General features: G+C 44.3%; 1 protein-coding gene across 2 annotated transcripts; it reads left to right on the forward strand.

Annotated features, from left to right (window-relative positions):
• The first annotated feature begins 7,346 nt into the window (after positions 1–7,346).
• On the forward strand, positions 7,347–19,804 carry LOC147200782 (phosphatidylinositol 5-phosphate 4-kinase type-2 beta-like). 2 transcript variants are annotated; one of them, XM_086120019.1, is made up of 10 exons: positions 7,347–7,956; positions 11,520–11,617; positions 12,847–12,943; positions 13,039–13,191; positions 13,943–14,089; positions 16,221–16,259; positions 16,457–16,570; positions 16,711–16,969; positions 17,151–17,254; positions 18,770–19,804. In XM_086120019.1, exons 1-10 carry the CDS (start codon positions 7,813–7,815, stop codon positions 18,848–18,850), a joined length of 1,236 nt encoding a protein of 411 aa, XP_085976145.1. In that variant the 5' UTR covers positions 7,347–7,812; the 3' UTR covers positions 18,851–19,804. The 2 variants fall into 2 exon arrangements, with proteins under 2 accessions (XP_085976145.1, XP_085976146.1); XM_086120020.1 differs by having other exon boundaries at positions 7,819–8,448.
• The last annotated feature ends 3,943 nt before the right edge of the window (positions 19,805–23,747 follow it).

The raw sequence follows: 23,747 nt of genomic DNA on the forward strand, positions 1-23,747 counted from the left end.
TAAAATAGAAATACAGTACAGTACAACAGATCACATAGCATAAAAAGTTTACAATAAACAAGTGGTACAAACGTGTTCTTTTAAAGGTTAAATGTGAAGTAAACTTGGCCAACTATTGTTGAGTCACACTTACAGCTAAAACTATTATTTTATAAGCATACTTTGGTGCTTCCAAGCACTTCGAGAGACCGCAGTTTTCGCAACCATTTTGCTTTTGATAAAGGGTTTGCAAAAAGGATGGTGTAATAATCAAATAATTACTCTGGCTGTTGTTTCCAAAGACATTTGATTCAAAATCTTATAGGTGTACATGGGTGGACTCCTGTATGAAAACATTCAAAATAAAGGAGTGCATGAATGGAATAATCTGTAATGGTTTGCAATGAACAATGCTGCAGAAGGGCTGCTGATATATTGTACAACGCAACAGAACTACCTTACCAATGACAATGTAGGACACCAACCCATTATGACGCCTCCTCTCGGTGCTCGCAGGAATTTATGGACCAATTAGGTTATCCCATAGTGCGCAATATACAGCATGGCACAACATCGAATTTCAAACAATAACGGTAGGCTAATAACCGCAGCCTATATAGCTTACTATTCTTCAGATCGCGGTGGTTCACGTCTCTACTCCATGCCAGTCCGTTTGGGCACAACATTTTTCACATCTGCATCTTGCTCAAACGTACATCTTGCCAACAACCTCCTCTTCCTGCAACTGTTCAAACACCTGGATCCCTTCAGATAAGTTTGAAACATCCCTTTCCAAATCGATTTCTTTCCATATTGAGCTGTGCCATTGTTTCAGTGGCAGATGCTGGTCTGTCAAGGAAGGAAAGCTCAATTTCGGCCTACATCATAAAATGTCAAGTCAAGTCAAGTCAACAGTATTTATAGAGCACTTTCAAACAGCCATCGCTGCATACACAGTGCTGTACATGGAGCAATTTAACATGCACAATAAACAGTAAGACAAATCGGTAATAAAGGCGGTAGAAAGCACCAAACAGAAAAACCAAGAACAAATCTAAGTCATGCTGAGGCGAATGCCAAAGAATACAAGTGAGTTTTGAGGAGGGTTTTGAAGATGGGCAGCGAGGAGGCTTGCCGAATGTTCAGTGGGAGGTCATTCCAGAGAGAGGGACCAGCAACAGAAAAGGCTCGATCCCCTCTGAGCCTCAGTTTAGTTCTTGGTACTTCTAATAATGTCTGGTCCACAGACCTGAGGCGGTCTGTGGGCAGGTGTGTAGGGGCGGATGAGCTCAGAGAGGTAAGGTGGCGCTAGATTATTCAGAGATTTGAAAACAAATAAGACGATCTTGAAAATAACTCTAAAATGAATGGGGAGCCAGTGAAGGGAAGCCAGAGTAGGAGTTATGTGCTCCCTCTTACGAGTACCAGTCAAGAGGCGAGCAGCGGCATTCTGGACAAGCTGAAGGCGCTTAATGGAGGACTGGCGGACTCCAAAGTAAAGGGCATTGCAGTAACCGAGCCGGGATGTGACAAAGGCATGAATTACTGTCTCAAAGTGTTCATGTGAGAGGAGAGGTTTTATTTTGGCCAGCTGTCTAAGGTGAAAGAAGCTGGATTTAACAACGGCACCAATTTGCCGATCAAGTTTGAAATCACTGTCCAGTTTAAGGCCCAAGTTTGAGACTGTAGGCTTAAGATAAGGAGACAGGGGGCCCAAGTCTACGGGATGGGATGTACAAGGGCCACTGGGACCAAACAATATCACCTCTGTCTTCTTTTCATTGAATTTCAAGAAATTTTGTGCCATCCAGGTTTTGATTTCTTCCAGACAGGATAGGAGTGGCCTTAATGAGAAGGCGTCTTTCTTGCTGTCATGTTCCGTATTCGGCAGCAGGTGGCACGCATTCACTTCTGTCGCCTGCACACCTGCTGCCTATTTGCCAGTGATTGCACCTGCTATATCTAGGCGCTCCGGCGGTCGACTCATTGCCGGAGTATTACATGCCGTGCCACTGCTGTTGCCCATGTTTCACAAATTATTATTTGATACCATTCGCGGTTAGTTACATTTTCGTCGTCCCAAGGGAATCATTGTATTATCGTGCTTGATCTAGTTTTTGTATTAACATACGTTCCTTGCCGGTTTTTGCAAGCGTTTTCTGTTGTCGTGTTTTCTTATTTTCCTGGTTCTCGTTTTTTACCAGCGTTTTCTGTTGTCGCGTTTTTCCTTTCCTGGCTATCGTTCTTTGACCAGCGTTTTCTGTTGTTTATTAGGCGGGATTTTTGTTTGTAATAAATATTTTTGTTTTGACGAAGTCCTTGTCGGTGTCTGCTCTTTCGGGGATCCACTTATTCTCGTTTTCTCCGTTACGTACGAAGCAGTTCCCTTTTCCTGCTTCGTGCGGAACGTGACAGAATATTCCGGCCACCACGGATCCCGCAGACATCGAGAAGGCTTTGTCGGCTCTGTCCCGTCAAGAGCAACTTAGGAGTCAGCAGAGCCAAGCCATTTCAGAGCTCCGCGGCGCGGTTTCCATGCTGGCTCACAGGTTCGATGAGTACGAACCTCGCGTAGCTTATTTAGAAGGACGGAGAGCACCTACCCCGGAAGTACCCGTCCAGTCACCTACCTGTCGTAGGGAACCGATGCTGCCACACCCTCCACGTTATGGAGGCGAGCATGGTCAGTGCGGGCACTTCCTCCACCAGTGCTCGCTCATTTTTGACCAGCAACCTTCCAGTTATGTCAATGATGACGCAAAGGTTGCATACGTCATGAGCCTATTGACTGGTCGGGCGGCGTCATGGGCAATTGCAGTGAGCGAAGCAAAACCGAACCTTCGGTCTTCCTTCTCCGACTTCGTGGCTGCTTTTCGTCGGGTGTTCCAGCATCCCGTGCGGGGAAGAGAGGCTGAGGGTTTTAGTCAGTTGCCTCTGAGATAGGCTGTTCAATCGAGGAGCTAGCCGAAAAGAAGCGTGTCCACGATCTCGACGGACGCCTTCTGGCGATGGTGACACAGATCACCGAACCTCTCGAGCTCAGGTTGTCAGGGAATCATGTAGAGCACAGACGGTTTTATTTAATGCATTCCCGAGCCGTTCCGGTTATTCTCGGTTTCCCCTGGCTCAAAACTCACAACCCAATCATATCATGGAACCGCCCGGCCATAGAACTATGGAGCCCGTTCTGTCACGAGCATTGTTTGCGGTCTGCCGTAGGGGGGCACACGCGTGTCGGTAACGATGCCCCTGAAGACATCTGCCTTGACGGGGTGCCTAGTTACTATCACGATTTGAAACAGGTTTTTAGTAAGGATCGCGCCTGATCTCTGCCTCCGCACCGTCCGTACGACTGCGCCATAGATGGGCGCCCCGCTGCCGAGCTCTCGATTATATCAGGTGTCTCGACCTGAACAAGAGGCATTGAGGGACTACATTAATAGCTCGCTCGCTGCAGGTCTCATCAGACCATCACGATCACCGTTAGGTGCCGGGTTCTTCTTCGTTGAGAAGAAGGACAAGTCGTTACGGGCGTGTGTGGATTATCGGGGGCTCAATGACATTACGATCAAAAATAAATACCCCCTGCCGTTGTTAGATTCCGCTTTCGCTCCATTACAATCGGCCACAATTTTTTCAAAATTAGACTTGCGTAGTGCGTACCATCTGGTTCGCGTGCGGGGAGGGGATGAGTGGAAGACGGCTTTTAAGACCCCATTAGGCCATTTCGAATACTTAGTCATGCCTTTCGGTCTGACTAATGCCCCCGCTGTGTTCCAGAGTCTTGTTAACGACGTATTGAGGGACATGCTGAACGTTTTTTGTTTCGTCTATCTCGATGATATTTTAATATTCTCCCGGTCAGTACAGGAGCACAAACAGCACGTCAGGCTCGTTTTACAACGGTTATTAGAGAACAGGCTCTTCGTCAAGGCAGAGAAGTGTGAGTTCCACGTACAAACCATCTCCTTCCTGGGATTTATCATCGAGCAGGGTAAACTGAGAGCCGACCCCGTAAAGACCAAGGCGGTGGTGGAGTGGCCTACACCCACCAGCCGCAAGGAACTGCAACGCTTCTTGGGGTTTGCCAACTTCTACAGACGTTTTATTCGTAATTATAGCCAACAGGCTCTACCGTTAACCCGGCTGACTTCCGTTAAGCTCCCGTTTACATGGGGCTCGGACGCGGACACAGCGTTCACGAACTTGAAAAGAGCCTTCACTAACCCACCGGTACTGCAGCATCCTGATCCAGACCACCCTTTTGTAGTAGAGGTGGACGCCTCGGATTCAGGAGTGGGGGCAGTTTTGTCTCAACGTTCTCCGGTTGACCAGAAGCTGCACCCCTGCGCCTTTTTCTCTCGTCGTCTCAGTGCCGCCGAGGCGAATTACGACGTGGGAAACCGTGAACTACTAGCTGTGGTGGCGGCACTACAGGAGTGGAGACACTGGCTCGAGGAGACTAAAGAGCCCTTCACTGTGTTCACGGATCACAAGAACCTGGAATACATTCGGTCCGCGAAAAGCGGGTGGGCCGCCGGGAGGCGTCCGTACTGTCATGATCCGTATTTGGCAGCAGGTGGCACGCGTTCACTTCTGCCGCCTGCACACCTGCTGCCTATTTGCCAGAGATTGCACCTGCTATATCTAGGCGCTCCGACAGTCAAATCACTGCCGGAGTATTATTATATGATATATTATTATATTATATTATAGTATTATTATTATTGATTACACATATTGTTCGACACCATTCGCGGTTGGTTATATTATCGTCGTCCCACGGGAAACATTTTCTTAGCGTATGTAAATCAGTACTCGTTTAACATATTTTTCCTTGCCGTTGTTTTGCAAGCGTTTTCTGTTGTCGTATTTCCTTATTTCCTGGTGCTCGTTTTTACCAGCGCTTTCTGTTGTCGCGTTCCTTATTTCCTGGCTATCGTTCTGAGACCAGCGTTTTCTGTTGTTTTATTAGGCGGGATTTTTGTTTATAATAAATATTAGTGTTTTACAAAGTCCTTGTCGGTGTCTGCTATTTCGGGGATCCGCTTGTTTTCGTTTTCTCCGTTACGTACGAAGCAGTTCCCTTTTCCTGCTTCGTGCGTAACGTGACACCAACAAGGCGTCTTTTCCAGGGACTTAACTAGTGTCCTGCAACTACAATAAAACCCACCAGAAATGAAAGATTAATTTGTCGTGAGTCGTTTTCAACAAAGAGTGTCGCTCGGATGATAAGAAGTCTCCAGTTGAACTCAGAACAGAATGATAATTGAAAAATGCTCCCACGATGCCTACATCAAAAGATCGGCGATTGGCTCATTTTGCTGTCAATCAAAAAGAGATTCAGACAGATCATCCAATCATCAAGCATAAAAGCTCAGCGTCCGGCCCGCCTATAAACGCCCACTGTCCATAGACTCCCAGAGACGCTGAGCGTCCGATGGGCGGGACAAAACCAGCTTTTATCCAATGATTCGTCTCGTTTCAATGCATTGGGACAACCTACACTGAACTCTCAATAAGAAGCTGATTCGGAACAAACGTTGAGCGCGTTGTAGCGCATATTTAGTCAATGACATGTACACACAATTGTATGTACATACCAGTGGTGATTGCTCTCGGACTGCAAGGGAAGCTCAGCTTCCCCTAAAATGTCAAAGAATAAGTGATCAAATATATGAATGTAAATTTCATTGTGTGTACATGTCATTGACTAAATATGCGCTACAACGTGCTCAACTTTTGTTCCGAATCAGCTTTTTCTTACTGGTTACGACGCGACTCCCTTCTCATTCATTCCCGCAGCTTCGCTGTGCTTTAAACGGTGGACGCTGAGCTTCCGCTGAGCGTGGACTTCCCGGATGCCAAGCGTCTCGAGAGTTCAGGGTCGGTTGTCCCAATGCGTTGAACGGAGACGACTCATTGGATACAAGCTGTTTTTTTTCCCACCCACGGACGCTCGGCGTCTCTGGTACTGGATGGCAGTGGGCGGGTACCGGACGCGCCGTTTTTCTGCATCAGATTGGATGATCTGTCTGAGCCTGTGTTCCAGTTTGATTGACATCGAAATGAGCCAATCACCGACCTTTTAGTGTAGGCGTCCATGTGAGCAATTTTTCAATTCGCATTCTGTTCTGAGTTGAGCTGGAGACTTCTCCTAATCAGCTTAGCGACACTCTTTGTTGTAAATAACTAGCGACAAATTAATCTTTTATTTATAAATGATCTTTTATTTCTGGTGGGGTTTCTTGTAGTTTCTTGTGTTCGCAGACTGAGTATATCACTACAGTTTCCGTCCTCACCGAGCAGCGGTGAAGTTAGACAGTTCAATGCCTCAGGTCTACAAACTGCTAGCATTAGTGGCAGCGATTGGAGCTACATCTGCAGGTGTAGAGCGGAGCTTCTCCTGTTTAAAGCGGCTCAAGTCTTACACCCGCAACACAATGGGTCAAGGCCGTTTAAGCAGCCTAGCTCTGCTGGCCTTAGAGAGGACACTAGTTAAGTCCCTGGAAAAGACGCCTTATTGGTATGACAGGGTCACAGATCATTTTCTTGTAAAGAGAATAGAATTCACATTTAAATAAATGGACATATTTTATGATGTTGGCCAAAATTGAGCTTCCCCTCCTTGACAGACCAGCATCCGCCACTGGTACACACATGATCACTAATTTTTGGACATTTTAGGGGAAGCTGAGCTTCCCTTGAGCAATCACCTCTGCATTGTTTTTCTTTAAATGACATCACACGTCCGGGGTTTCTCTCTCGCCAGAATCTCACTTCGGGAAAATGATTATTTTGTTGAATTTACAAATTGCAAATTATTTTTATGCTTTAATTATTCTCTTTTATTTATTTACTTTACTTGTGACATAAAATATTTCATTTGGTATTTTCTGAAATTACTTTACACTTGAACTTTAAAATAAAATGAAAAGCCTACCACTGAGCTGACATTAGCAACAGCCATTGTTTTGCTGAATTATTCAGACACATTTTACTACCTATGACAAAAATGCCTACCACAAAACCGACGATGGAAGTCGAGTTCCAAGTGTCGTCACCAAGCAGTCTTTCAGTCTTGTCTGCAGAGCTCACTCACGTTATCTTCCTCACCCACGTCATGCCGCATAACTTTATTTTGTTTAAGTAAATAAAAAATAACAACAACCTAAATTTAGAACGCAAACTGAAACACAACGACGTTTTGTCATCGGTGTAATTTTAGTCAGACATCGTTACGTATATCTGCCAGTTGTTTACAAACATTCTGAAAAGGTTTGGCTGATCAAGGTGAGTGGGAGTCCCAGCAGTTCACTCGGCGGGCTGCTTGGGGGCGCTGTTGACCGAAACGTGTAAAACGCCATCTTGAGGAGACCACGAACCAACGCTGGTTGGCGATAACTGACAACAATTTTAGGCGCATCAGATTGAGATTACTGAATTCAAAGTGAACCCGAGTCACATGGGCTGTGGGCTATAAATATTAAGAGAGGGGCAAGAGGAGCTGTTGGACTAATGTTTGCCGTGTTGGGTTGTTTTTATGACGCAACGCCCGCTGTAGCCTGATGGCCAGCTAGCTGCTGTGTGGACCCGCGGCCTGTTCGGGAGGAGGAAGGGTGGTGACGGCGCAAAATGCTCGACTACCCCTGACTCCCAACCAGACTGTTCCAAGACAGAGACACGCTTCGAGTTGAACGACGAGCACAATGCACTTAATTTTTTTTTAAAGCTGTTCACTTTCCGATTTTTTGAGGGGGCGATGGGGTGCTGTTAGAAGCTCCGAACGACTGTGAATGCCGTGGCGCGTGCTCTGAATTCCCAGTCCGAGACATGTCATCCAACTGCACCAGCGCAGCGCCTGTCAGCGCTAGCAAAACCAAGACGAAAAAAAAGCATTTTATAGGACAGAAAGTGAAACTGTTCCGTGCAAGCGAACCCATCCTCAGCGTTTTAATGTGGGGTGTGAATCACACGGTAACTTTTCTTTTTTTTAAAAATGTGCTTCGACTGACTTTTGAGTGGTGTGTTTATGTTGCTGTTTTGATTTAGCTTGTCTGTTAACCACTTGCACTCCTCTAAAACCAGGACGATGTGAGCGTAATTCATCGACTGATATATCCGTTTTAGTGTAATGCTTGTGTGCTTCGGAGGGTGCAAGACGGTTTCAATTGTCACCCCGTTGCACGGTACTGTGGCTGTTGCATGCGTGTGTCTTTTGTGTGTGCCACTCTGCAGATTAATATACAACACTGAGCTCGTCCTCGGTCGGTTGCAAATTTGAATTCCAAGCACGTCGGAACCTTTTGCGTGTGTTGTCCGTGCTATTGACTGGAGTGCTGTCGCCGAATGTGCAGGCATGGTGGGAGGGGTGTGACCGGCAGCTGGAGCAGCAGGTTTCTCATTTTCGCTTCCGCTGCTGCAGAAGGACTTCTGTTTTTAATCGACACTCACTGGACACTTCATTAGGTACACCCGTGCATGCTTCATAATGGATAATGGAAGAGATGCATCAAGTTTGCCTGCTCTTCCAAACGTGATATATATATATATATATTGCCTGAACCTTCCCTGTGGTCAGAGCTATTTTAAGATGTTACCCCTTGAAGAGGCAACATGATTGATGAGTTGTAAGCACACCTATCTCACAAATATGAGGTTCAGGGTTCAACTCTCAGCTCCGGGCTTCGTGTAGGAAGTTCGTGTTTTATCCGGGACAGTCTAAAATGCTTAGTACTGAAATACCTGAATGCATTAATGTCTGAATACTGTGATCGGTTATAACCCAAATTTGCGTGGACATCCCTAATCATGCCCACTTCACCCTGTGAAAATATCAAAATAGAAGTCCGACAATGAATCAGTTAATCGACAACTAATCAATCATTGTCCTTGAGTGTTTTGAAAGGCACTTATGAATAAAATGTGTTATTATTATTATTTTAGATGATCAGTTAATCATTCGGGTACCTTTTTTAAAATGTTTAAATAATTGCCCAATTTGCTCAAAATGTCAGCTTCTCTGCAGCAAGTATCTGATTTCTGTAGTCCTCAATGAAAGCAAATTGTTTAGCTTAGTGTTGAATCCAAATAAAATATTTGCTTTTACTTTCAAAAACAGTTTTTTTTTGCCTATTTTCTCACATTACGAACCAGACAAGCAACCGAACTATAATTCATTTTTTTCTGCACTGTTAATTTGAAATTATGTCCTGTTTTTTTAATAAAGGGGTGGAAATGAAACATGCTTTTAAAAAATCTGATTCACGGATTCATTGATCAAATAAGAGACGGATTTATTGATATAATCATTAGTTGCAGCCCTATATCAAAACAATAACTAATATATTAAAGATGCTATGTGCAGTAAATGGTTTTCTGTTCATAGACAGAAAAAGCGTAAAAACTGATCAGTCACCACCAAACTTTATGTAGATGTCGCTACTCATGCCCACTTTAACCTCCTGAAAATATCAGAACAATAACCCCAATTAGGATGGATGCTATTCATAATAAACTAAAGTTGTTTTTTTAAATAAAAAAAAATACAAGTGTTTAGACTGTAATTGGGTGAATTTTTCTCCAGCTACCTTTTACATTCCAAAAACATGCCTTAACTGAAGACTTTTTTTTTATAGTTGTGAAAGAGAATGTCTTGACATGGCCATCGATTGATGTGCGACCAGTCAACCTCATTTGTGACTCTTATAACGATTCGCCTTTCATTTGACTAAATAGGTTACTAAAATAATCACCTTCATGCAGTGCTCTTCAACACCACTGCAAACTACAATCACACGCAAATGAATACCTCTCTGACAGTGTCAATCAAAATCAAAACAATCCAATTAACTGGGCCCGAAAATTATGCTTTATGCTTTCTGTGAACAGTTGTTTCCAGCCTCATTGCCAACCCAACTAGGTATGTACTGTATGTGGCAGAAGAAAAGGAAAAACAAATCTAAATTTGGGTGCACATCCACACACAAAAAAAAAGAAAAGACAGTTGTCAATCGCTTTGTTATGTTAATTATTACTACTTACTGGTTTTGAGTGTGACGTTGTCAACCTCAGCTTAATTATAACTACAGGGATCTGCCCTATACTTGCATAAACCGCAGAGCAATCGGCTAAACCTGTACTGTCACTGTTAAAAATATCAATAGCATTGTTCACCAAAATAAAAAAACCAAATTCATGGATACAGCACTTGTGTTGAATCTTGTATGACTGCGCAGATGTTCTAAATGTAGCTGGTGAGCATGCATCCCAGTCACATTTTGTTGAGCCGAGTAAGACGCACAGTATCAATAGCAAAGGTTGCAGGCTGTCTAATAAGCAATTTTATTTTAAATAGTGAAAAGTGCCCATGCAAGTCTGCCAGTTTATTGCACGCAATGCACTTTGTATCGGTTATTGAATCAAAGAATGGGGTGATTTTTTTATTTAATTTTTTTTTGTAAATTGCATCTCTGATGTTCTGTGGATGAACTTTGGGAGTGGCTCTGTGGCTGCAGCTCATGAACAAGTTTGATCTGTGGTGTGAGCAGGCAGCCATCAGACAGGCAAGATTTCATCTTCTCATCAGCAATAGATTGCATTTTAAAGCTTGAAGATAAGAGACAGTTTTTTGGTGCTCAGCTAAGATTCTGGATTTGGTTGGTTCATTTTTAGAAGTTTGGAGAACATTTTAAAATCTAATGGGAATGTTTGCATTTGGTTGCACTCCACAGTCTGTCCGTTTTTTCTTTTTTTTAATTGTTTCAGAACATCACGGCTGAATATGATTTTCTTTGAAATAGTGGAGTTGTATTTCTCTGGTGGTCTTCAGCAAGTGTTTTGAAAGCCGTCTTTTCACATGGCAGCGCAATTCATTTTACCTTTCAATGTTTTGTCTTGAATAGTAAATATGTTGTGTTATGCCACAGCACGAGTACTGCAAAGTTTGCTACCTACAGAAATTATGTGACCAATACAATGTGAAGCCGAATTCAATGTCGATCTACACGAATACCACAAATAGCTTGTTTCAGTATTATGCAAATGAAAAGATACGTTTTTATTATTATACAAATGGTCAAATTTGACCCTGATACCCTTTTCAAATTTGGACTTTTGGTTGTTGGTTTGACCAAATAATGGATTGATAGACTCTCAAGCCAAAGCAGAACCTCCACGGATGTGGTGAAAATGTTCCTGTAATCTTGCAGTTGTGCATTTCAGGAACTCTGTGGGGATTGAAAGATCGTGGTTGCGTGTGAATTGTTAGTTGAGTTGAAATTGTACCGTCTGCGACTGAACTAAGGTTTTTTTTCCAAGTCCTGTTGGAGCACAACGTCATCATTTCTATTGACAGCAGCTTGCCTCACTCTTGGTGAACGCGTGCAAGACATTGTTCAACTTGCATTTTACTTTTCAGCAGGGGATCATTTTCATGTTATTTCTTTGATCTATGTGTTATTCTTACAGTGCCGACAATATCTGTTTCTATTTCTCTCTTTCTCCCAGTTGTCTGATCCATTGCTCTTTTCCTCCGTCAGGTTAACGAGTTAAGTAATGTGCCTGTACCAGTCATGCTGATGCCAGATGATTTTAAAGCCTACAGTAAGATCAAAGTGGACAACCACCTATTTAACAAGTAGGTACATTGATGTTCCTATGCTCTCGTTGCCCATAAAGGCACTTCTGAAAAATATTTTTTTAAATGGTTGCTGTCTACTGTTTTCTCAGAAGTGTTTGACTGCTTCTGTGCCTGAAATGGTCAGACTTCCTCCAATATGACCACAGTGTCAAATAGTTCATGTTTTCTGTAACTATTCTTTCGTAATCCTCCATTTTGTTGTTGGGAAACGGTACACGTACCATCCAATGCCCCTCCCAGAAAAGGAAGCTCGAATTTTAGTCGCGAACCTTTTCTACAGCCCAATCAAAGGAAAGATGTTGTTTTTCCTACCATTTAAAACACCTCATTTGCATGCTTTTGTCAACATTTCCAAGGACCAAGAATCGTAGCATACTTTACACCGCGCATTTTTTTGCCTTGCTGAGATTATTTGCTTTTGAAAAGGCCTCCCTGTCTCATAAGTCACTGCCCCATGTAACTGCTTTGCCAATGGCCAGCCCCATTTTTCTTTGCATAATGACAAAAGGCGAAGCCAAGAGTCTAAAAAGTGTGAATTGCGATGCACACGCAAGCCTCTGCAATCGCCCCAGCTATCAAATATATTCTAATTTTCAGAAGTTAATGGCAATTTGTGCTACCAACAAAACTCCATGCTGCTATGCTTACCTTTATCTCTGCTGCTATGTTACATCACAATCTGGTGAATTTTAGAATCGCTCGCTCACAGGCACAATTTCGGAAAGAGGCAGCTCACGAGATTTACTGGATTGTTTAGTTTGATGTGGCGTGGTCCTCCAGACAGCCAACCATTTGCACACCATCAATTCACAAGTCTGTAATTGACCATAATATGCGGCCTAAATGTTTCTGTGTCTCCCAAAACTGGGCATTTTCTCTTGAACCCTTTCATGCACCAATAATGATAAACTGTCACCTGATAACGTGATAAGCTGTCCACTGGAGTAACCGCTGTCCCTAAAAGGGTTAAATAGACCAAAAACATCAATTGGAAAAGCATTAGTGTGGGTGTGTCTAATGAAGTGCACAGTGAATGTCTTCCTCCCCTTCCAGAGTGACAAAAGTGTACTGCTTCCTCGTCACATGTTTTTTGAATCTCCTTTTGAATGGGATGTTGGCCAAGCGTCACAGTCATATTCTCATCCAAAAGGCGCAAATAATGTGCAAGAGTCGGACGAAACGAGCAAAGGTAACATCGCTTGGCTGTGTGACTTGTCCCTTGTCAGAGAAAACCTTCCTAGTCGCTTTAAGTTCAAAGAATATTGTCCCATGGTGTTCCGAAACCTGAGGGAGAGGTTTTGCATCGATGACCAAGACTACCAGGTAAGCGCTAAGTGACAAGAAGTCATTTTGTAATCGGATGAGCTCCTGCACTTATCGGAGAGGTCTTGAAGGAATCCTGTTGTTCTCTCTCGCAGAACTCTCTCACGCGAAGCGCTCCCCTCAACAGCGACTCCCAGGGTCGTTTTGGTAATCGTTTCCTCTCCAGTTACGACCATCGATTTGTAATCAAAACTGTGTCCAGTGAGGACATCGCTGAGATGCACAACATCCTCAAAAAATACCACCAGGTAGAATTCTTGCTCGCCGTTGAATTTGCTTGACGGCGTTTTATGCTGACATATACTATTGGGCGGATATTTTGGAAGTTGAAATGCAGCCTGGAAGAATTTTCGTTTTCTGAATGTGCCTTTAAACCAGGGGTGCCCAACCTTTTTTGACCAAAGATCTGCCTTTCCATCAACCAACCTCCCGCGTTCGACCCGTTACCGCACACGCCCGCATACGCCCTGATGAGCAATAGCCACCAAAAAAAAAACAAAAGTAGAGCCATGAGTTGGTGAAAATCACTGCCTGCCTTTATCAAGACCTGACGCTGAGTTGTGGGATGCGCTTTTACAGCATGTTCACAATCCCAGCTCACGTGTACCGGTATAAAATGCTTCTCCCGGCACTCCAGATTGCCATTCTTTGCCAGTGCCATTGGTGAATTGTACAGAAAACGCACTTTGCCTGATAATAATAATAAAGGCAACATCGCGACAGCTCTGATCGCAAGCTGCAATTGCAGACTGCTGAGCGCTAACAAGTTTTGGTGATGCAGGTCACGCGTCACCGTAGGTTGAAACACACACACACACCCTTCGCGATCAACTTGGGACCATTCTGCGAGCTACCGGTCGATCGCGACCCACTCGTTGGGCACCCTTGCTTTAAACAATATAGCACTTGGGAGAAGAATTAACTTGATTCTGTGTCTTTGGTACCTCACTGCCACTCTTTGTGTCTTAGATGTACCTCTCTACTTTCCGTTATCCGCAGTTTATAGTGGAGTGTCACGGCAACACGCTGCTCCCTCAATTTCTGGGTATGTACAGGCTTACAGTGGACGGGGTGGAGACGTACATGGTCGTGACCCGGAATGTCTTCAGCCATCGCCTCACTGTTCATCGCAAATACGACCTGAAGGTATTTTGGCGAGCGTGCTCATGTGTGTCTGCCTGTTATTTCTCAAATTTTTAACACAGGTTAGCGCTGCAGCCACATACGTGATATGCAGGTCACTAACCCGCTCTCGAAGCACGACCTGCACCATCAGGATAGAAGCATCCGAATCAATTAAGCTCTTTCTCTCCATCTCATTTGCACTTCCTGTTTGCCCAAGCTGGATATTCATTGGCGAGTTCTGAATGAGTTTTCACGTTTCACCTTAAAATTAGGGCTGAACGATGAAATGCATTTGCGATATAGTTCGCAGTATGACAAAATGCAATTTGCTAATTGCAAAGGCTGCAAGTTGACGGGTCAATGGGAGCGGAGGGCTTTACTGCAAGCAGCAGCATCAACGCTGGAATAAAAAAAGCGTGCTCATTCTGCTCAATTTTTCTTGAGTTTTCCATCTCTGTGCGCGCAACTTGAGCGGCGACCAATGAAAACGCATCCTCCGGTCAAATCATTTGAAAATGGAAGGCCCCTCGCCCCACCCTGCAAAGTTTTCACTAGTCACATAATTTTAAGGGCATAAAGACATCTGCCGTGACTTGGCCAGATGTTGCATTGTCCGATTTCATGAGTGAAAAGATTTGACTTCTCATGAAATTGATCAGGCACCGCTGCAGCTTGATGCCTGCTGGGGCTTTTGAAATCGGAAGCTGTTGTGTCACTTAAGCGTCATATAATCGTGCGTTCCCTTCACTGCAGCATGCTGGACGTGTGATGTGACTGACCGGAGCTCGATAGACGTAAATTTTTATACACCTATTTTATTTATCATCTCGATGGTTGAGAAGTTGAATGTTTAAGAAGTGCGGTCCACGTTTCCGTATCATGTTTCATGAGACATGAAGTTTGATATTTTGAGGTAGTAAAGTCGGTGCTTTGTTTGCTGTAATCCACACTTGCGAGTTTGTGTGATTTCTTGAAGTCATTTATGTGACCTGTTTGAAGCTAAAAGTGCATGTTCAGATGTAGTTAGAGTGAGAAAATGTTCAATTGTTTTGCTGCCCGGTGGTGGTATCATTTAGCGTTGAACAATGATGTGCAGTGGAACTGAAGAAGACGCAACTGTCGTTCATGGAAGTCCAAAGAGAGAGTCAAAAAATGAGACATTTGTGTTTGCTTGCAAATTGGAGGAAAGAAAACTACTAAAAAGAATCCTGTTGTTGTTTTATTGCAATTTAGAACCAGTCCCCACAGCCTTTCCTTCCAAACCGCAATTCTGGGAGGAAATTCTATAGAGGCAGCAACCTTACTCTACATGGGATTTCACGTCCAATGAATCAGAGACAGAAGGGCGGCCCAGGGGTCGACTGGTTAGCACGTCGGCCTCACAGTGCAGGGGTACCAGGTTCAATTTCAGCTCTGGCCTCCCTGTGTGGAGTTTGCATGTTCTCCCCGGGCCTGCGTGGGTTTTCTCCGGGTGCTCCGGTTTCCTCCCACATTCCAAAAACATGCATGGCAGGCTGATTGAACACTCTAAATTGTCCCTAGGCGTGAGTGTGAGCACGGATGGTTGTTCGTCTCTGTGTGCCGTGCGATTGGCTGGCGACCGATTCACGGTGTCCCCCGCCTACTGCTTGAAGACAGCTGGGATAGGCTCCAGCACCCCCCGCGACCCTTGTGAGCATCAGCGAATCAGAAAATGGATGAATGGATGGATGTTGGCAAAGATCGTCACAATGCATTTCTTTTTGTTTGCGCAGTCTGTGCTTAATCTGCAATCATTTATTTGCAGTCATACCCTGCCCAAATCCAAAATGCTGTTGCCATGATGGTGGTTTTGCAATCTAAATCATATTTTGAGGTCTCCACAAACTTGTGTCGGATTGGAGTCTGTTTCTGATCAATAACGCCTTCCAAAACCAACAAACCCAATGGGAGTGATCGACAACGGTGCTGTACTGTATTTTTCCGTTTTTCCTTTTCTTGTTTCATCGTGGCTTCACTGCCAGCAGTCGTGAACGTTGTGGCCCGCCCCTAATTTCAGATTTCTTTCATGGCAATGCCTTTTCAGAAAGTTTGACGTGAACCCACGAATCATGCTCCTTGTGTTATCATCTATTTCTGTCATGTCTATTTATACCGATATTTCTTCTTTTAGGGTTCCACGGTCTCAAGGGAAGCAAGTGACAAGGAAAAGGTACATTTGATCCCCCCCACCACCCCAAAAAAATAAAATGAGACGACAACAAATGGAAGAAATGAATTTTGATCTATTTTCGATGAGCGTTCGTTTGATCAGGGAGTGGTGTTGTGTGGACAAACTGGAATTTGTTGATATTTGTTGAAGACAGTTGCAAAGAAAAATTCGCATGCCCTATCGTCTGCTCTCCTCAGGCGAAAGAGCTCCCCACTTTCAAAGACAACGACTTCCTGAATGAAGGCCACAAGCTGCAAATAGGAGACGACAACAAGAAGTACTTCTTGGACAAGCTAAAACATGATGTTGAGGTAAATTTGTCGGAAGCACGGCTGACATTTGCTGTTTACGCCGTGAAGCAAGGAGTTTTTGTTTTTACCCCCCCCCCCCCCCTGAAATACGGCCCTGCAAATTGATTGGAGTCCACAAAATGCAATGGTGTATGTTTCAGTTCCTGGCCACTCTGAAGATCATGGATTACAGTCTTCTCGTGGGGATCCACGATGTGGATCGAGCCGAGCAGGAGGAGATGGATGTGGAGGCTGGTGCCGATGAGGAAGAGTATGAGAATGACGGAATGGGTGGAGGCGTGCTCACTGGCTCGTTTGGCACACCACCCGATAGCCCAGGAAACCCCGTCAACTGTGGCTTCTTTGGGCCCGGGGACTTTGACCCCTCCGTTGATGTTTACGCAATCAAGAGCCATGACAGTGAGCAGGAACTTTTTACGCTCTTCTCTTTTTGCATATCATTTGCTCTTTCTTTGCATTTGCTGAAATAGTGTAAACATGCTATTTTTTAAAGTTACCCACTGAGCCAATCCATCATAATTAAAACTCATTTTTTATGAAAGTAGAATCACCTGATGAGTCATCGTCCCCCCCCCGCCAGGTTCTGTCAAGAAGGAGGTGTACTTCATGGCGATCATCGACATCCTCACACATTACGATGCGAAGAAAAAAGCTGCACATGCTGCCAAAACTGTGAAACACGGGGTGAGCGTCATGACTTTTTATTTGGCTTTGGTCCGGATCTGGTGACGTAAGATATTCAACAATAATTTGCGCCGCTGACCGTTGAAAACATGGGTTTTCAGATCAAGCGTGATCGAATTTCATATGCTTAGTATTACGGCTTAAATGTTTGATTATTGATTGCTTGTTTGAATTTAGCACAACGTGCTTTGCTGTGGGCATGGAGAGCGAGCGAACAAAGGTGATGTTTCCTTCGAGAAATGCGCAACCAGAGCTCTTCTGAGTCCTTTCAGTTTGGGTTTTTTGCTTCGGAAATTTCAGAGTGAGATGATCCGGGAACACTTGGCGTAAAGGTTATTCAAATTCTAAAAATGCTTCGGAAAGATGCCTCAATGAACCGTTAACCCACTTGACAAGTGCCGAATGTTACATATCGGATGTATTTAATCATGGAAATCAATGAACGCTGCTTTGTTACACCCATAACAGATTTTTCTGGATATTTGAAGAAAAGAAAAAAAATTCCATCATCTGACATGAATGGCGTCCAGTACGGCATGGTGTCGGGCCACCCTGACCAGTATTCCTGTCATGAATGCGATTAAATTAACACCATATTGTTTTCAAAATATATACAGGTATATATCACGTCCACATTGAACAGTCTTTCAGCCACACTGCTTTCAGCTGTTCATATCAAGGAGTGCTTGTTGCATCCTATTTTGCCCTGCCCCAGTTCCTTCCAAGCTACGTCTGGCTCGCTAATTTGGCTAAACACGATGCGGAGCCGCAAGTTCCATTTCACGTCTGGTCTCAGCGCAGCACAAATTACTAAGCATCTCCTCCATGCCAGTGAATGAGCAACACTTCTTACAAGTATCATCACGAAAAGAGGACGGGCCTCAGTAACCAGTGAAAGACAGACGAGCCATGCTAATTGCTAAGCGATCAAGTCAGACATAAAACACCGAAATAGGTGATTGGGTGACACAGTACGCGAGTTAGACTGGTCTGGCTGCAGCCGTCTTATCGTGGAGAGTAATCTGTATCCATCGTTATTATTAGCCTACTAATAAGCATCATTTACCAATAGTCAACTAAAAGTGAACGCACTCTGTGCCAGACGTTCGCTCGGGTATTTGTTCGCGTGATGTTGCCTGCTAGATTGCGCAGATTATGCAATACCAGTGATCAGTAAATGCCGCTTTTGCTGCATTTACGTGAAAAACAATTGTAAATAGCAGAGCCACCTTATCTATATCTATATTTATATTGCACTTAATTGAACTATGTACATTGAAACTGAAACATTTATTTTTGTGAATGCAAACACTTTGTTTTTCTTCTTTCTACCCCCGTTTTGCTGCTGTAGACTGTAAATTTCCCCAGTGTGGGACAAATAAAGGATATCTTATCTTATTTGGTTTGTTAGAAGTGAGGAAGTTAATGAAAGAATGTCATTGGCAGGATCATCTTCCAAGTTTCCTTTTCATCCGTTTGGTCCCTCTTTCTCATTCCCTGGCTCGTGTTTTCCAGGCGGGGGCCGAGATCTCGACGGTGAACCCGGAGCAGTACTCCAAGCGCTTCTATGAGTTCATGTCCAATATCTTGTCATAGACTCTTTTCCACTCTGCCTGCCCAGCCACTCAGATCTGGCACACGTGTACACACACACACACACACACACACACACACACAGTCCCTCCCTCTTGTCCTCAGCCTCTTCAAAGAGCCCATGGTTAGGTCAAGTTATGTGTTGAGGCTTTTACAGAACCGCAAACACAAATGAACAGTGCCCCCCCACAGTTTTGGAAAGAGCATCCTGATAACTTCCTTTGTTTAGCTGAATTTTCGTTTGACTTGTTGCTCCTCTGTTTCCGAGTCCTACCTTATCACTCCTCTCGCCAGCGCAGGAACTGTCTCACTGATGCCTTGAGTTAGTGCCCACGCCTCAGCACCGTCTTCTCACTTTCTCTTCATGTTGCGATTCCTTGATTTCCATTGGATGTGTACACAAACACAGATTGCATGACATACTTTTTTAGCAGCCTTCTTTGTGCTTCTTTCAATATCGACAACAGAAAAATCCAACCTACTGCTGATAATTTGGAATAACCGGATGTAAACGTTCTTACTGAAGATGTAGACCAATAAGTAAAAGAATGCAGTTATCAATATGCATGGCTGATGTGCACATGAGACTCCACCAGTTAGTTCAACATCGAACCGCAGACCTTAACATCTGAGTGTTACAATGAAAATAGGAACAACACACGCGTGCACAAATCGGCGTTTGAATGTTATATTGCCACATTGATTTTAACAACTTTTGGAATATTAAACATGAGCATGGTAAAGGTTGGTCAATGAAAAATAGAGCAATTTAAAAAAGGGGGAAATTCAGCAGCAAATAAATGGTTTTATCACAATACAAATCATTTTTTAAAATATCATGTTTACATTGATGTAGCAATTTTGTGTTTGTATACAGTATTGTTTTGTTAACAAAAAGACAGAAAAAAAAGGTTACTTGAAAATGATTCATTGCATATTAAAGGGAGTTTTATCTTGTGTTTGATTATTTCTGTATCAACTGCAGTGTTAGTATGTTGCATGTATAGGGCAGGGCCAACCCATGATGGCCTATACCAACGGGCTTACCTGGGCTGGCCAGACATGAATAAGGGGTTTATCAGAATTTTGTTTTTAATTTGTTGATGTTTCATTCACTTCACATACTTGGCATGAGTTGATCAACCTCCAGACGATTCTCTGCAGCAACGTGGCCATCATGATGGTGTGCGCCAAGAGCGGGCCTGTCAGAAATCAGTTTCAGATGATTCTGCCACTAACTGAACTTTGTCGCTGCACCAGTTCACGAAACCCGCTCCAAGAGGCCCAGCTATCAGAAGGCATTGAATTCCACATTATTCTGCCATTTATTTATTTATCAACCAAATCACTGGGGCAGGGTGACACGGTGGTCGACTGGTTAGCACGTCCACTTCACAGTGCAAAGATGCAAGGTTCAATTTCGGCTCCGGCCTTCCTGTTTGGAGTGGATCTTCTCCCCGTGCCTGCATGGGTTTTCTCTGGGCACTGCAGTTTCCTCCCACATTTCAAAAACATGCGTAGCAGGTAAACAGAACACTCAAAATTGTCCGTAGGCGTGAGTGCGAGCGCAAATGGTTGATCGTGTCTCTGTGCCCTGCAAGTGTGCTGATTCATTGCCCAATCACACTCCCGCAAAATCAACTCCAGATATCACATGAGTGATCCCTGGGTGCATGTTTGTTGGCATTGCTGAGAGGATCGAAGCGGCGACTATCGCGACGGTAGTGAGAACCACAAGCTCGAATCCTTCCAATCATGCAAAGTGTGGGACAAATAAAGGTTTTCTTATCTTAAAGGCTTGAAAGGTTACAAGTTAGTTTAGGTTTCAGGGCATATGAACTTTGACTTGCATGGTTTAATCTTTTGAGACAAGCATACTGGCAGAAGTAACCAGGTCGCCTTTGAGCCAGGGGTGAACTACTGAAATAATTTCAAGAACTATGATTTGACATCTTGAGTAATATGCTTTATAATTTGAGTTACTTCAAATTTCTTTTACAGTTCAAACCGCATTTCCAATTCTTCTGAGCTTGTAAATAGTGGTGGAACGACGACTGAATAAAGATATATTGGCAATTACTGGTTCTGTTAATTTAAGGCAGCTGTGGGTTTTGTTTTGTTTTTTAAACACAAAATGTGACCACAGAGCACCCCAAACATGACACCAACCAATGGTTGGGCTTCATTTGGGTTTAGCTATAAGATATACAGGTATTGAATTAATGTCTAAAGACACACGTTGACAACCTCCACGTGGTGAGCCCTGGTAATCTACAAATCTGTAGAGCGAATGTCAACAATCAGAGACAGCAACCCTCCGGGGTGGTAAAAGGATAAACACTCGGCCCCAGAGCACGTGCCCTTATCAGGGCATGCAAATCCATCTGTTGCATGGGCCCGAGTGACAATAATGCAGCTAAATGTGGAAGGCCTTACTTAAGCAAAATGTGCAATCATAGAACACCTTATGGAAAAGCACAATGCAACAGCAATCCTCCTGCAAGAAACCCACTCACTGGATCATTCCAAACTCAAGATCTCTGGTTACAACCTGGCTGCTTGCACCAACAGCAGCATACATGGAATAGCCTCTTTTGTGAAGAACTCTGCCACCTGGAACCCGATCAACTCATCGCAAAGTGAAAGTGAAGTGGAATGGACGGCAATGGAAATTGAAGGCACCACCGTAGTCAATGTGTACAAACCACCAAGCACAAAACTGCAAGGCAATTCCATCACTGCCTTTGCCTCTCCTTGCATATATAGCGGAGATTTCAATTCCCATAGCACCACATGGGGCTACCAAACCACTAATCCAGATGGTGAAACACTTGAAAGCTGGGCCTCAGCCGCTGGCTTGCAACTGCTCTATGATCCAAAACAACCGGACAGCTTCCACTCCAGAAGATGGAACACAACAACTAACTTGGCCTTTGCCGACATTAATGGATCCATTCCAGAGCAGTTGATCCTCAGTCCGTTTCCCAAGTCACAGCATAGACCATCACTCATACTCCCGGCTAATCCAATCAGGCCAATACCAAACAAAGCTGTGAAGAGATGGAACTTTCGAAAAGCAAACTGGCCTAAATTCAGGCGCTTAGTTGATAACAAGATCTGTCACCTACCAGATCCAACATCAGCAGACCTGAATACATCTTATATGTCGTTCTGTAAAGCCCTATACAAAGCCCCACAAAGGACAATCCCACGTGGTTACCGTCACCAACTCATACCAACATGGGACGAGGAGTGTGACAGCCACTACAAAGACTTCCTGTCTGCCGCAACCAGTGAAGAAGCAACCAAGACTTCCACCGATCTAGTGCAATGCCGCGACGCAAAGCGTAAGAAACGTTGGGAAGACACGGTCCAAAGCATAGACTTCACTCACTCCAGCAGAGTAGCTTGGAAGGCCTTTAATCGCCTCACAGGACAGCTTTCAACCCAAACGCTGCCCTGTCACTGCCAACTCGATTGCACATCAGCTGTTAGCTAATGAAAAGTATAAAGAGGCTGACATAGTCCATGACCTCCAAGTGAAACAAGAATGCACCAGATTATGGAATGCTCCAAGCGTTGATGGCTTCCTCTCAGCTCCCTTTTCCACCAAGAGCTAACCTCTGTCATCAAACAGATCAAGACTGGCAAAGCTCAAGGCCCTGATAATATTCCATCTGAGTTCTTGAAATACTGTGTCCCAAAATGCATGAACTGTCTATGCAAATACCTCTCAGCGTGTATGAAGCACCAGTCTATACCTAAGATCTGGCGGAAGCTACTGTGGTTTCCCTGCTGAAACCACATAAACCTCCCGATGACCCAAGGAGCTACCGCCCTATTTCACTGCTATGTGTTCCGTATAAGATCTTGGAACGACTTCTCCTGACCAGACTTGACTCAGTGGTTGACCCCCAGCTGCCTAAAGAACAAGCTGGCTTCCAACATGGACACTACCACCCAGCAAATAATCAAGCTGACCAGTTATATTGAAGATAGCTTCGAGAAGGGAAACAAGGCTGGAGTTACCTTGGTTGACCTAACTGCGGCATATGACACTGTATGGCATCAAGGCCTGATACTGAAGCTTCTCCAGATGATTCTGGACAAGCAAATGGTACGCTTCCTGAGCAATATTCTGGCAAACTGAAGCTTTGTGCTAAAGACCAGCGACGGACAACGCAGTCGACCCCGCCGCTTGAGAAATGGAGTAACACAGGGATCATGCCTCTCGCCTATGCTCTTTAACATCTACATCAGCGATATGCCCAAAACAAAGTCTCATCAATATGGATATGCTGACGATCTTGCACTATGCTACTCCCACAAAAGCTGGCGCATGGTGGAAAAATCACTAACTGCTGATATGGCACTGATATCGGAATACCTGAGAACGTGGAGACTTAAATTGAGCTTGGCAAAGACTACCACCACACCTTTCCACCTAAACAACATGGAATCCAAGCGCCAACTCTCTGTCTACCTGCATGGGACTCATGCACTCTGACACTCCCACATAATCCATCCCCCACGTATCTAGGAGTGAAGCTCGACCAACAGCTCACATTTATAAACAGCACATAGATGCTCTTCGTACCAAAGTAACAGCTCGAAACAATCTGCTGAGATGCCGAGCTGGCTCGTCCTGGGGTGCAAGCACTCACACACTCCGTACAAGTGCTCTTGCGCTTGCTTACAGCACAGCTGAATATGCAACACCAGTGTGGTGCCGAAGTACCCATTCAAAGAAGATCGATGTTGCCCTCAACGACACCATGAGGATAATCACCGGATGTCTGCGTCCCACCCCCACGGAGTTCCTACCAGTATTGGCAGGCATTGCCCCAGCCAGTTTACGTAGAGAAAAAGCTACCCACTGCCTTGCTCAACATGCTGTGCT

Source organism: Hippocampus guttulatus, chromosome 9 (assembly GCF_054856545.1).
Source record: "Hippocampus guttulatus isolate MCC_2025c chromosome 9, RoL_Hgut_1.0, whole genome shotgun sequence".
Taxonomy (NCBI): Eukaryota; Metazoa; Chordata; class Actinopteri; order Syngnathiformes; family Syngnathidae; genus Hippocampus; species Hippocampus guttulatus.

Bases quoted from the DNA above. Each gene is read 5' to 3' on its own strand.
- LOC147200782 (XM_086120019.1), top strand. From the start codon at position 7,813: ATGTCATCCAACTGCACCAGCGCAGCGCCTGTCAGCGCTAGCAAAACC. The intron at 12,944-13,038 runs GTAAGCGCTAAG...TCTCTCTCGCAG, and splicing joins TCGATGACCAAGACTACCAG to AACTCTCTCACGCGAAGCGC. The intron at 14,090-16,220 runs GTATTTTGGCGA...TTCTTCTTTTAG, and splicing joins ATCGCAAATACGACCTGAAG to GGTTCCACGGTCTCAAGGGA.